General features: G+C 48.1%; 1 protein-coding gene across 1 annotated transcript; it reads left to right on the plus strand.

Moving 5' to 3' along the window:
- The first annotated feature begins 6,215 nt into the window (after positions 1 to 6,215).
- LOC124698760 (uncharacterized protein Mb0911c) lies at positions 6,216 to 6,722 on the plus strand. The gene is made up of 2 exons (XM_047231195.1): positions 6,216 to 6,343; positions 6,434 to 6,722. The coding sequence occupies exons 1-2, from the start codon at positions 6,216 to 6,218 to the stop codon at positions 6,720 to 6,722; spliced, it is 417 nt and encodes a 138-aa protein (XP_047087151.1).
- Positions 6,723 to 14,492: the final 7,770 nt, after the last annotated feature.

Below are 14,492 nucleotides of genomic sequence, written 5' to 3' on the forward strand. Positions count from 1 at the left end.
TAGTTTTCTCTACATTGCTCGTGTTCGTGTCGGACACGGTCAGTCAAAGTTTTGAGGTAGTCGTCGATGTCGTCGACCATTTCTTCTCTTCTTTGCATGGTTAAACGCGTCTAGTTCAAATCTATCTAATGCGTCTGGTCTCGCCTCATGCAGTTCTTTGTGGACGTCGATCTCATCTCGGCACCCCGCAGGCCACCTCCTCCGTGCCATCACCTGTAGAGCTCCGTTTAAAAATCTATTCCTACCCGTGTATTGCCCCTTGAATCAGCGCCATGGCCCACTTGTCATTCGATATACCGAAGCCCCACTCGTGCGTGTTTTGGTCGGGGATACGGCGATGCTTACGGTCAAACAAAGATGAATGGTCCGACGTGTCTTTGCGGGCTCTACGTGGCCCCACTAGTCAGAAGATAACGGTCAACCGTCGGGCAACCGGCCGTTACAGCATCTGTGATGGTTTCAGCCAAGGTCTTGGGGAAAACTGAGGAAAAACTAAGGAGCTGGGGAAAACTGAGCACAACTAAGGACCCGAGGGCACGAAAGTAGAAATCCCTAAAAACTATTATGGTGAAGAATATGTAGCTATGTATCTTATTTCTTATAAGTTGCTTGTTGAGCGGTAACCATGTTTCTGGGGACGCCATCAACTATTACACCTTTATTGAATATCATGTGAGTTGCTATGCATGTTCGTCTTGTCTGAAGTAAGGGTGATTTATCATGATCAAATGGTTTGAGTATGCATATTGTTAGAGAAGAACATTGGGCCGCTAACTAAAGCCATGATCCATGGTGGAAGTTTCGGCTTGGACAATTAATCCTCAATCTCTTATGAGAATATTATCTGTTGTTGAATGCTTATGCATTAAAGAGGAGTCCATTATCTCGTTGTCTATGTTGTCCCGGTATGGATGTCTAAGTTGAGAATAGTCAAAAAGCGAGAAATCCAATGCGAACTTTCTCCTTAGACCTTTGTACGAAGCGGCATAGAGGTACCCCTTTGTGACACTTGGTTGAAACATATGTTATGCAATGATAATCCATGTTAATCCAAGCTAATTAGGACAAGGTGCGAGCACTATTGGTAATCTATGCATGAGGCTTGCAACTTATAGGATGTCTTATACATAACACATATGATTTATTACTACCGTTGACAAAATTGTTTCTATGTTTTCAAAATGAAAAGCTCTAGCACAAAAATAGTAATCCATGCTTCCCTCTGTGAAGGGCCATTCTTTTACTTTATTGTTGAGTCAGTTCACCTATTCTTTCTATCCTAGGAGCAAACACTTGTATGAACTGTGTGCATTGATTCTTACATGTTTACCTATTGCACTTGTTATATTATTTTGTGTTGACAATTATCCATGAGATAAACATGTTGAAGTTGAAAGCAACTGCTGAAACTTATATCTTCCTTTGTGTTGCTTCAAAGCTTTCTACTAAGAATTTATTGGTTTATGAGTTAACTCTTATGCAAGTCTTATTGATGCTTGTCTTGAAAGTATTATTCATGAAAAGTCTTTGCTATATGATTCATTTGTTTACTCATTGTCTTTACCATTGTTTCGAATCGCTGCATTCATCTCATATGCTTTACAATAGTATTGATCAAGATTATGATAGCATGTCACTTCAGAAATTATCCTTGTTATCGTTTACCTACTCGATGGCGAGTAGGAACTAAGCTTGGGGATGCTTGATACGTCTCAAACGTATCTATAATTTCTTATGTTCGATGCTACTTTTATGATGATACTCACATGTTTTATACACATTTTATGTCATTATTAGGCATTTTCCGGCACTAACCTATTGACGAGATGCCGAAGAGCCGCTTGCTGTTTTCTGCTGTTTTTGGTTTCAGAAATCCTACAAAGGAAATATTCTCGAAATTGTACGAAATCAACGCCCAGGGTCTTATTTTTCCACGAAGATTCCAGAAGACCGAAAGGGAAACGAAGTGGGGCGACGGGGCGCCGACCCCATAGGGCCGCGTGGCCAAGGGTGGCCCCGCGCCGCCCTGTGGTGTGGGGCCCCCGTCAGCCCTCCGACTCCGCCCTTCCGCCTACTTAAAGCCTTCGTCGCGAAAACCCCAGTAACGAGAGACACGATACGGAAAACCTTCCAGAGACGCCGCCGCCAATCCCATTTCGAGGGATTCAGGAGATCGCCTCCGGCACCCTGCCGGAGAGGGGAATCATCTCCTGGAGGACTCTTCATCGCCCTGATCGCCTCCGGATCGATGTGTGAGTAGTTCACCCCTGGACTATGGGTCCATAGCAGTAGCTAGATGGTTGTCTTCTCCTCATTGTGCTATCATGTTAGATCTTGTGAGCTGCCTATCATGATCAAGATCATCTATTTGTAATGCTACATGTTGTGTTTGTTGGGATCCGATGAATATTGAATACTATGTCAAGTTGATTATCAATCTATCATATATGTTGTTTATGTTCTTGCATGCTCTCCGTTGCTAGTAGAGGCTCGGCCAAGTTGATACTTGTGACTCCAAGAGGGAGTATTTATGCTCGATAGTGGGTTCATGCCTCCATTGAATCCGGGACAAGTGATGTAAAGTTCTAAGGTTGTGGATGTGCTGTTGCCACTAGGGATAAAACATCAATGCTTTGTCTAAGGATATTTGTGTTGATTACATTACGAACCATACTTAATGCAATTGTCTGTTGTTTGCAACTTAATACTGGAAGGGGTTCAGATGATAACCTGAAGGTGGACTTTTTAGGCATAGATGCATGCTGGATAGAGGTCTATGTACTTTGTCGTAATGCCCTGATTAAATCTCATAGTACTCATCATGATATATGTATGTGCATTGTTATGCCTTCTTTATTTGTCAATTGCCCAACCGTAATTTGTTCACCCAACATGCCATTTATCTTATCGGAGAGACACCACTAGTGAACTGTGGACCCCGGTCCATTCTTTACATCTGAAATACAATCTACTGCAAACTACGTTCTTTACTGTTCTTCGCAAACAAACATCATCTTCCACACTATACATCTAATCCTTTGTTTTCAGCAAGCCGGTGAGATTGACAACCTCATTGTTACGTTGGGGCAAAGTACTTTGATTGTGTTGTGCAGGTTCCACGTTGGCGCCGGAATCCCTGGTGTTGCGCCGCACTACACTACGCCACCAACAACCTTCACGTGTTCCTTGACTCCTACTGGTTCGATAACCTTGGTTTCTTACTGTGGGAAAACTTGTCGCTGTACACATCACACCTTCCTCTTGGGGTTCCCAACGGACGTGTGTCTTACACGCCATCAACATCGTCCAAATCATCAACTCCTCTATCTATAACATCATTAGAGTCATCGACATCATGTTCTCAGAACTCGAAGACATGTACGGTATTCGACTCAGCATTTTTACACCCTATACATAACTATTTCATATTCATTTACATGCTCGGGGGCTACTCCCATCGAAAGCGCTGGTCGCGCACCCGAGAAAAAGATGGCAACCTCGTCAAGAAAGAAGAATAAACTTGAAGACATCGTCATCAACATCAAGATCTTCGAGTAGTACAACTTGAGTCTATGTGCGGCTGCAAGCACCCGCCCACAAACTCGGGGGCTACTCCCATCGGGAGCGCTTCGTGCACCCGACAGAAAGCGACGTCGACTCTACATCAAGCACAAGATTCAACATTCAACAGATGATCAAGACATTCGGACAATGACAACTTTAGTCCCTGCCCGAAGCTTCACTTCGGCCAGACACTCGGGGGCTACTGATGTGGGCATAACCCTTCGGGTACTTGACATTGCCATACCCGGTGCAGACTATGAAGCTGGACCAGCACAAGGACTGAAGAAGCTGGACCCACGAGGAAAATCAACTTGAATCACAAGAAAGAAGACTCCAATACGAATCCTACTAGGACTCTTGGAAACCCTAGCTTGGCTGATATATAAAGCCAGGCAGGGGCACCCCTTAGGAGATATTAAAAAAACACAAGTCATAGAGGCGACACGCCTAGACATTGCAACCCGCATATTAGAACTAGACTAGATACTACAACTCCACCTATGGCGGCCCCCTGCACACATATATTCATATAATGGATTGCTAGCAGGACGTAGTGATCCTCCACCGCGCGGACGTGAACATGGGTACGTCGTGCCTTCTCTCGCTCCCGAAACTTCCATCGTCGCCTTTCTCTAAAACCCAAGCCCCCCATGGTGGGCATTACCGAGGAACCGCCTCGTCATCTGGCCTTAATTGGTTGTGCTTGGCAATGTTCTTGTTGAAGGCATTATTTTGAGAGTAAGAACTTTCTCTAGGCTGAAAACCTAAAATCTATGATCGGGCGACGACAATGTTTGTGCACTGTTTCCTTTTTGGAGGCGTCGCTTATGGAGAAGCTGATCTTCTGGTGTTGTCTTGGTGGTGCCAGTGTTCTGTTTCAAGTTTTCGATATCTGCAGCGGAACTTTTTTTTTGTAATTCTTTTTTTTTGGTTGTGTGCATCATTTATGCTATTAGGGCATGATGTTGTTGCAGATGTTGGATGTAATTGGTATCTACGCGATATTAATATATGCTCTTTATCAAAAAAAATCTAGATAGTAAATCTCAGACGTCTATTTATAGGTAGAGGAAGTAGATTTTTTATATGCTACCACCAAAGCACCCCGCAGTACCACATTGGGCAGGAATGGAATGGCCCATTCTCCATTTCCCACAATATCCCTCTCAGGCCTAGTTTGGTACCCTATAGTGTTTATGGAAATTAGTGGGAATAATATTTTAAAGTATTAGGTAAATCTCTATCGTCACCCTATCTTCGCAAAACTCCATCCCCAATCACTAGGTAGGAGTAAAGTACTGTAGATTGAAAAAATGCACTAAGATTGGAAAAAAATAGGGGTAAACGAGGATTAAACTCACTCAATACTTTAACGCCAAACATGTATTTAAATAAGTAAGAATTTAGAGTTTGTTGCGGATTATCTCACCTCACGAGGAACATTTGGGAAGAATCTGTGGAGCCGAACTGCCACCATTTTTTTTTTTGAGAATCACTGGTTGCCACCAAATGAGTCCCGTGATCCCGTCCCATCCGAAAGCTTTAATGGGCTGAAGCCGGAACTAGAGGAGCACCCAAGTAAACCGAATGCACGATCCAATAAAATTTAGCCCCATATACAGCCCAACCGGCCAACCCCATGAGGCCACGAGCCACGACCCACGAGCGACCAGTCCAGCATCCCTAGGGATGTAAATGGTACGGATAATTTCCGTTCCGAATCCGCATCCGTATCCGTTTTTGAGGATATGGTATGCATTTTTAGAAATCCGCCGGATATGGATACGGATACGGATAGTGATCAAGCGGATATCCGACGGATACGGTAGAGGATATGGTATTGATACTATCCGACGGATACGGATTATCCGCCATTTTTTGCGGATTATCCGAGGTCCACAAAGAGGATAATCCGAAAAACTAGCCCAACCCTAAATATTTAGATAATATATTTAGTTCATCGGCCAAACTATGTATTCTATTATCACGCAATTTGCTTTGTTGTACGAACAAGTGTGTACATTTAGCTATAGTCTATAATTACAAACATATTTTACATAAAAAAACATACTTCTATTTTTTTATATGTATATTTTCTTAATAATCCGCATCCGATCCGAGTCCGGTCCGAATCCGCTCCATATCCGTAATCCGATATAATCCGCATCCGAATCCGCATCCGACCATTATCCGCTCCGATCCGAATCCGTTACAAAAATATGGTAAAGGATATGGTAAGAGCAATATCCGATCCGATCCGATCCGTTTACATCCCTAAGCATCCCAGTCGCTGACCGAATTGTTCTGCAAATTGCGTTGGTTCTGAAAGTTCAAACTATCCCCCACCGGCCACCGCTAGCCAGCCTTTGGAGCAGGTGCTCGATCCGAACCTCTTCAGTCCACGCGTGTCGCCGAGAAGAAAGGTAGAGCCTGAAACGTGGAAAGAAGACTCCAGATCACAGCACGCATGCGCGCCAGCTCCCAAGCTTCCCGATGGAACCGACGACAACGCGCCGAGATAAAAGGAAAACCATTCCCTGTGCGCCGCTAAACGAGTGAGCCCAGCAAGACAGAACTGCTCCAGACGAACACCGTGCAATCTGCATCTTGAAGTGGCTAGCACCCGTACGCAGGGAAGAGACGATCGAGCCATGGCGTCGAAGGCGGTGTGTCCGGCGCTCGCGTACCTCGTGGTCTACGTCGAGGACGTGCTGAAGTCGGCCGAGTTCTACGCCGCCGCTTTCGGTTACTGCGTCCGCCGCGTCGAAGACTCTCGCAAGTAATTCATTCGTTCTCATCTAGCTCCTGCCTGTGCATACGCATCAGGGCCATTCTGTCATGTGTCTTAGTTTGCATCCACTGTGAGCAGGTGGGCGGAGCTGGACACCGGGTCGACCACCATTGCCTTCACACCGCTGCACCAGAGGGAGACGGACGCGCTCACCGGCGAGGTGCAGCTGCCCAAGTCGCCCCGCGAGCGTGGCCCCGTGGAGATCTGCTTCGACTACGCCGACGTGGACGCGGCGTACCGGAGGGCGGTGGAGAACGGGGCGGTGCCGGTGAGCGCGCCGGAGCAGAAGAAGTGGGGGCAGAAGGTCGGCTATGTCAGGGATGTTGACGGAATCATCGTGCGCATGGGAAGCCACGTCCGCGAGTAGTCGACTTTCCTAGTATAACGAGTACTGTACTTGTATGTCGATACCAAATAAATCGAGATGTCACTAGTGTTTCCCAGTCGCAGCAACTTCCAGTCTTAGGGCATCTCCAGCGGCCGTGACCGAAAATGCGTCGTGCACCACCTCCAGCGGCGCGACGCAAAGTAACCGGGCCGTTTGTAGAGACGCAAACCTGGCCCAAATATGCGTCAGGTTTGCGTCTCGGCGGACGCGCAGCGTGTCCGCTTGGTCCTCGCACGGGTCCGCCTGGCAGCGGCACAACTGCTTCGTCTTTCGCAGCATTACTTCCGGGCGGCGCGCTGCAGCCTTCGCAGGGCCGTGTTAATGGCGTGCCTCGGCTTCCGCGAGCGTGCGCAGCTAGTAGACGTTGCACTGGCAGGCCATTGAAGGCGATATGGCGTCGGAGCCTTTTAAATGGACGCTTCTGGCGTCCATTGCGACGACCAAACCATTGCCAAATCTCACAGTATCCACCCCACCGACGCCATGGGAAAGAAATGCTGGCCGTTCCGCAAGACGAAGAACGACCAGGAGGCAAGCGGCTCGCGTTCCGGCAAGAAGGCAAGGGTCGGCCGGTACGTCCGCGTTGAGCTCGCGCGGCAGCTATGGGAGGAAAACCGGCCTGGCCATGGCCGGACGCGAACTTGCCGGGAGGGGCCGGTACCGAACTCGCGGCGCGTGCCGGTCCACCCCCCCCCCGTGCCGCGCGAGGGCCGAGAGCGGCGGGACAAGGTGCGCAGTCGCCGGCAGATCTTGCCGCCGGATCTGCGGGAGGATGAGGCGTACGCGCTGAACTCCTACAACTGGATTTCATTCGGGACGTGGGAGTTCGACGCGCGCCGCCGCGCTGGCTACCTCGGCGACGTGGACTTCTTCGACCGAGAGATCGCCGCAGAAGAAGAAGAGAACGACGCCGAGGACGCGGACGACGAGGAGGACGCGGACGAGGACGTCCACATGGTCGACTACGACCACGACGACGGCGGGCCGGCGTGGGATCCGGAGACCCGGCCGCCGGACCTTTCCGAGGATGAGGCCATTGCCATGGCACCGGCCAGCAGCGCGCAGGACGAGCTCAACGAGCTCACTTTGTGGGAGGGGCTCGCAATCCAGCTGCGGGAGTCGGCGCCGCGCGAGGGAGACCGGCGACTCCTCCGGCTACGCCGACGCGTTCCAACGACCGCGCTCCGCCTCGTCTGCTCCGGCGTGGGATCCCTGGCCACAGCCTCCTCGCCCATGCGGCGGTACCTCCTCCACCGCCGGCGTACGAGCTTCCATGGCCGACGCCGGAGTTCATTAACCTCGTCAGCGACGACGACCAGTAGGCAGCAGCAACTTTTAGCACGCCTTTATGGCGTTTTTATGTTTTTTTTTTAACGTAAATTATGGTTGCATTAATGAAAAAAAAAAATATGCGTCGCGCCGCTGGAGCCACCCCGACGCAAACGGACGCCCGGACGATTTCGACCATTTCGGCCGATGCAAACGGACACGATGCGTCCGTTTCGACGTCCGAAATGCGTCGCGTCGCTGGAGATGCCCTTACACACTGATATGCCTCCCTTGTCGTGATGACGCGAACACTGAATGCTCTTGTTTTCCCCTGGCATGTGCGATTGGGAAGCTAATGTTTTGTCAGACACATGCCACGCCTACCGGGCCAACTTACCACGTGTGGCTCAATTACACCATTAGCTCGTGTATTCCTTGTAAACTCTCTGTATTTTCTAAACGAAAGGCCTATGCCCAGTTGTGTAGATGAAACCATAAACTGCAGGATACATCAGTAGATGAAGAGTGTTTTTTTTTTTGAACAGGAAAGGTCCTGAAGGACCTGGAATCTGTATTACTTCGTCGGTGGGTGAACAATTACAGAAAGGACCTTACGAAAAGGAAAAATTACACCAAAGTCCAGTACTTTTGCATGGATCTGTATTACTTCGTCGGTGGGTGAACAATTACAGAAAGGACCTTACGAAAAGGAAAAATTACACCAAAGTCCAGTACTTTTGCACAGAACACCATAAAAAGATCGCAGAAAACGCGATCGAATCCAAGCTCGCCGACGATGAACCACCTCCAGCCACGGCCACTCCTGCTCCCGCTGGGGACTCGGCCACTTGGGAGAGCATGAGCGTGAGATGACGCGCCAAGGTGCAGAAAGATCCTCCGATGGAGGAAGATGAATCTCAAGCTGCCAAGGTGCAGAAAGATCCTCCGATGGAGGAAGATGAATCTCATGCAGCAGCTGCTGCCGAGAATGGCGAGGCCAGCCTTTTGACCGAGAATAGCAGCGGCCAAATGATGCCACCGCTGGGGAACCGCCACGGGGAGCACAGACTCTAGAAACTCCCCACGCCATCGCCCGCCCCCTGCCGCCACGAGGCTCTCTACTTTCTCTCCCTCGACGCCAAGGCCGACCAAGAGAAAGCAGCTCACCTGCAGATCACAGTGGAGGAGATAGCAGCTCTTGTTGCAAGAGCTCGAACTGCAGAGCTCCTCATCATCCTCCCACCTCAGGAGCAGATCGAGGAAGCTCCACATCGACCACCCCATGCCGCGCCATGGCAGCAGGGTGGAATAGCTCGACGGCACAACTTTATTAACGGAGATGCTTGCGCCCAGCTCCTCGTCAGACGACGGCGCACCGCGGTGCACGCCGGCGACGAGAAGCAGCCACAAGACGCACCAGATCTGGCCGGGAAGATCCGGAGCTCTACTCCCACACGCCATAAAGGACAAACCTCTACTAGACCTAGCCCTACTATAAACACTACTAGCTGCAGCGCCTCGCCTCCACCACTCTCCGACGGCAAAGCCGCCGAGGAGGGCTTCGGTCCGGCCTGGAGCAGAGAGAGGCGCTCTCAGGAACTGTAGCAGGGAGAGAGAAAAGAAAGGAGAGAATGGACGGGTCTAACTGTATGTGGATAGATGAAGAGTGTTCTCATTTTAAGCTAACTAGCAAAGTGTCTGTGCGCTGCAACATATTGATACTTTTTAAATATTGTTTAATTCTGGAAGTTGCATAATTTTTTATTATATGTTTGCCATGGAACATATACTCTAAAAAAATCTTGGACTTTTGTAAGTTTGAATGTACCTACACTCTAAACAGTATCTTAATACATCTAAATTTACATAAATATAAGACATGCATTTCAGAAGGGAGAGAGTATAAAATATCAACCTTAGTTAAGAAAACGAAAACAGGAAAAATAAAAAGAAAATCTTTTTTCACCTGGGCCAAATCTAACCTATTTATTTTTCTTGTTCTGTCCATTTTCTTTTTCTTCCGTCACAAGATGAGTGTGAGCCCATGATTTCTCCCTCTCGTTAGGCATCCGACATCCCCGCAAGCCCCTAAATTCACTGATCTGGATTGTCTAAGGCATCGATCCTTTGCTTTTTCCATGTGTGCAATCAGGACCTCTCACTTAGATAGTGACATTGGTCATTGTTTTGATTGAAAATAGGGTTATGCTACCTCAAAAAAAAAAGAAAATAGGGTTATGCTCGCAGACCCTACAAATGGAAATCTTACGAAGCTGAATTCGGTGCAAGGTACAGAGTAGTAGCGATGTCCAAGGTGAATTGGTGCAAGGTACTGTAGTAGCACTCTGCACAATAGTAGTGAAATTGGCTCTGAGTGCTGCTACTCATCAATCGCAATCGTATGCACTTTCCAACACTTAGTATTAACCTAGAAAATGAATTGCTAATAATGCAGAAACCTCCTCCGAAGGGATTAAGTGGGACGAGCAACCTTGCAGTAGTATAGGGTGACAATTGACTGATGACAGTAGTTCTGGTACGCATGCATTCTCGTAAATCTCCTAGTAAATGAAAATGTGATCAATATATTATTTTGCAGTCTTCTGATTCAGCCAACAGGCAGCAACGATGGTACTCAAGAAAAGAAAATCCCCGATCTGAATCATGATAGGCAGCGATCTGCAACTGCTGAGAAGAGGCTTTGTCGGGCCATGTGAGTTTCGGGAGGCCCTGCCAAGTTGTTTTTTTTCTTTTCCTTTTGCTACCGCCTGACCCAAACGCGCGTCCCTGGCTTCGCATATCTGACGGTGCAACATGGTCACCGGTTTCATGTCTTTCCACCATTGTTTCGCGTATCTGGCGGTGTAGTATGGCCACTGGTGATGCTGCCGGCTACGCACAGACAGCCGTCTCGGTCTGGCGCTGAGCGTTGAGCTCAAACAGTTTCTACTGCTCGGCCGTCATGAGGAGGTGACATTTCTCCTCCGTGGCCGCCCACTCGCACGAGATCTCGAGGGAGTGCTTGAAGTTGGATCAATGATCTTCTCTTCTTCCTCCTTCAGTCTTCGGAAGCGATGCACGTTCAATGGGGCTACGATCGCTGATTGGTCATGGTCGCAGCGAAACTGATGTATATCGCCCCACTGTGTCGCTTCCTCGATCGCCTCGGCACTTGTATCTGCTATGAACGCCTCGTTTCACTCATCGGAGTCGTCGAAGTTGAAGTCAAACTCGACGTCGTGCTCTAGGGCGGAGCTACACCCCGGGCAACCAGGGCCATGGCCCGGGGCGCAACAACTTTGCCAGCCTTCTTCACTAGCTCGGGATTGGCCAATCTCTGGGCTATGCTGCATCGTCCCAACTGAAGCTCGAACCCTTCCTTTCCTGGCTGATTTACCTACCCTCGCAGCGGGTGGACACGCACGTCCGCCCGGCACGCAGGCTCCCCGGATGGCCAGCGCCGCAAGAATGCTAGTGCCGTGCTGCACCTTGCTCTACTCCGTTCTTCTCCTGTACATGATTCTTGATTCACTCAATTGGAGTAGGCAATTGACTCAGCTGCGGCTCCCCCTCTGAGCTAAGTAAATAACTAAGTTGTTCATCTCAGTGTGTCAGCTTAATCAATGACTGTCCAGAAATCCATTTTTTGGTGCGCCACTGTCGAGGCTTTTCCTACTAGTGAACCACCGATATTCGTAGCACTATCTTTCTGTATTCTCTTACTATTTTTTTATTTTTCTGCGATATTTATGAACTTCGTTGGATCCTTAACAATTCAGTTAAAATTATATGTTCATTTTTGCAATTATGCCAAAATAAGTTGTGCTATTACATGAGTTTTATTTTTGACTAGCTTTCTTGCGCTTAGTTTTTGGCTCGGGGCTTACTCCAATCCTGGCTCCGCCTGGCCACGGGTTTTAGCTGCGGTGGCTCTGGTTGCGGTGGTGTCTACAACACTGGTGGGGCGTGCGGCCGTTTCGTCCTAGCATGGAGTAGGTGGTCGCAAGCCGGCATATCATTGTTGCGATGCAAGTTCGGTAGAGGCAAAGAAGAGTGGCGGTGGTGGAGAGGGTAGTGCGGCGGAGATGAGCGGAGGCGGCGCACGTCGTGTTCTGAGAGTGGCGGTGGTCTAGGGGTAGCTAGGGTTTGAGAGGAGGCGGGTGTGGTGGTGAGCTCCGACGGCGGCCGTGTTTTATAGGCGGCGAAGAGGCGGGAAGCAGAGGCGGGAGAGGGGGAAAGGTCGGGAAGGAGGAACGGTGGAAATTAACGCCACCGTATGGGTATGGCGCAGCTCTGACGAGACGTATCAACTGCCCCCGCCTCGAAAAATGGCGCGCCAATAAGGAAAAGATGTCACCTCTCCGTTTCGCGCCGGGCACGAGACAACGTGTGGAAAACGCCGTTGGGAACCAATATTTTTCTGGCGCCTCCCATTTTAATTTGGAGGCCCGTTTGGGGAACTCGGCTGGGATGCTCTAATGCCTAGCAGATAATCATCTCAGCATAGTATCAAATGAATTGTCTTGCATATAGTTAAATATTAAAACATGAATCGTCGATCGGAAAGAGAAAGTGACAAGCACCGATCGATCAGTCGGGTATTGTTTGGATCACCCGAAACTTTTCTTCCGGATGCTCTCACGGCAAAGAGAACTAGGTTTCTCCGTCGTTGCTTCCGCAAATCTGCCCGAAGTCCACAAAGGCATGGTGGATGCCGGTCCTCGTCGGTGGGAGGTTTCTGTTTTCTAGTGTTTGGGTCAAGGTTTGTTGGAGTGGCGCTTAGATGGTGGCAACGACGCCTCGTTCCATAAAGTCTCCACGGCTCCGGTACCATCTTAGTGGTGATGTAAAAAGCTTGTGGGAGTGGTGTGGTTATCGACGATTTCTTCTACCTATGGGGACCCGCGGATGGTTGGGACCTCCAGATCGTCACAGAGCTTCATCGATGGTTATTCCTCCTTCTTCGTCTTCGGAAGAATGTGGTCTTCTAGACCCGTTCGGTGACTTCCCATTAGCAACCAACAATGACAGGCCGTCTTATGGAGGAATGACAACGGCGATGCATCATCGACACACTCTATATGTTGAAGACGAAGGGCATCTCAAGCATTTCGTTGCAATTTTGTTTTCTTGACAAACTTTGTACTATTCGATGTTTCTTCTAATGTCAGGGTCTTTTCCGAAAAAATAAAAGCTCTACAACCATATTCAGCACTAATATACTATTTACTCAGAAATCATTACGAGAGCGAAGGAGTTGTACCATTATTCTATTGTTTCTTCTTATTATCATTTTTAATTTTCCTCTTACTACTTTAAATACATAGATCACAAAATGGCATAAAACAACGGTGAGTTTGGCCAAGTGACCACAAATATAAAGATAAATCCCTTGCGTTTTCTAACAGACGGGCTTGTGCCAGTTTTATTGATAAAACCATAAAAGGTATGATACAATAGTACCACCATAAGCATTACAAACTTTCCCTCTTGAGTCATCTCGTGTGCCCCATCTCTGCCCCTCTCCCTCCTTCTCTCTGGCGGCTTTGCCGTCTGGTGTGCTGATAGGTCAGGTGGTTGGCTCCCCTTGTTCATAGATGGTTAGGCCTGATGACCCACAAGTATAGGGAATGTATCATAGTACTTTCGATAAATAAGAGTGTCGAACCCAACGAAAAGTAGAAGGTGTTGACGAGCAGTTTTGATCGAGGATTTACTGTAAACACTAGTGAACATGTTTGCAGGTGTATTTGATATTGCAGATAAATAAAGTACGAGTAAATAAAATGCAGTAGTAATAATTACAGCGAGTGGCCCAATCCTTTTTAGAGCAAAGGACAAGCCGGTTGTTTTACTTATGATGAAAAATGTTCCTGGGGACACACGGGAATCACGTCAAGTGCTTTCGCTTCACATAGTTGAATAATATTCAGTGGTTTGGTAAGTGTCGTGTGGGGAACCTATGCTAATGCATTACCCCGTACTTGGACTAATGCATACTTGTGATTATACCTCTTGCAAGCATCCGCAACTACAAGAAAGTAATTAAGATAAATCTAACCACAGCCTTAAACTTTGAGATCCTACACTCCCTTGTGTACCGGTTTTCTAACGGGGGTTTGGGTTTCTGTCCTCCCGCAACCTCATAATTAGTAGCCAAATACACAATGCATTCCCCTAGGCCCATAAAGGTAAAGTATCATGTAGTCACGTTCACATGACACCACTAGAAGAATAGCACCACAACTTAAATATCAAATCATTGCATATTACTCAACACAGTTCCACTACTAACAACATGACTTGTCCCATGTCCTCAAAAACTAACCTGAAGGAACTGAACTATTTTCCAAAACTGGATACATGAAAGTATGGCTATGTAACCAATTAATGGATTCCACTAATGTCAAATGCGCACCAAGGAAGCAAAGTAATATATATGAAAGAGAGGCCAATTGCGGAAATTCAATTCGGCTCCCC

The sequence above is a fragment of the Lolium rigidum genome, chromosome 3, assembly GCF_022539505.1.
Source record: "Lolium rigidum isolate FL_2022 chromosome 3, APGP_CSIRO_Lrig_0.1, whole genome shotgun sequence".
In the NCBI taxonomy this organism is placed as follows: Eukaryota; Viridiplantae; Streptophyta; class Magnoliopsida; order Poales; family Poaceae; genus Lolium; species Lolium rigidum.

What these genes read in the sequence shown, in the direction of transcription:
- LOC124698760 (XM_047231195.1), top strand. Translation starts at nt 6,216, where the DNA reads ATGGCGTCGAAGGCGGTGTGTCCGGCGCTCGCGTACCTCGTGGTCTAC. An exon ending in CGCGTCGAAGACTCTCGCAA is followed by an intron (nt 6,344 to 6,433) that starts GTAATTCATTCG and finishes CACTGTGAGCAG; the next exon opens with GTGGGCGGAGCTGGACACCG.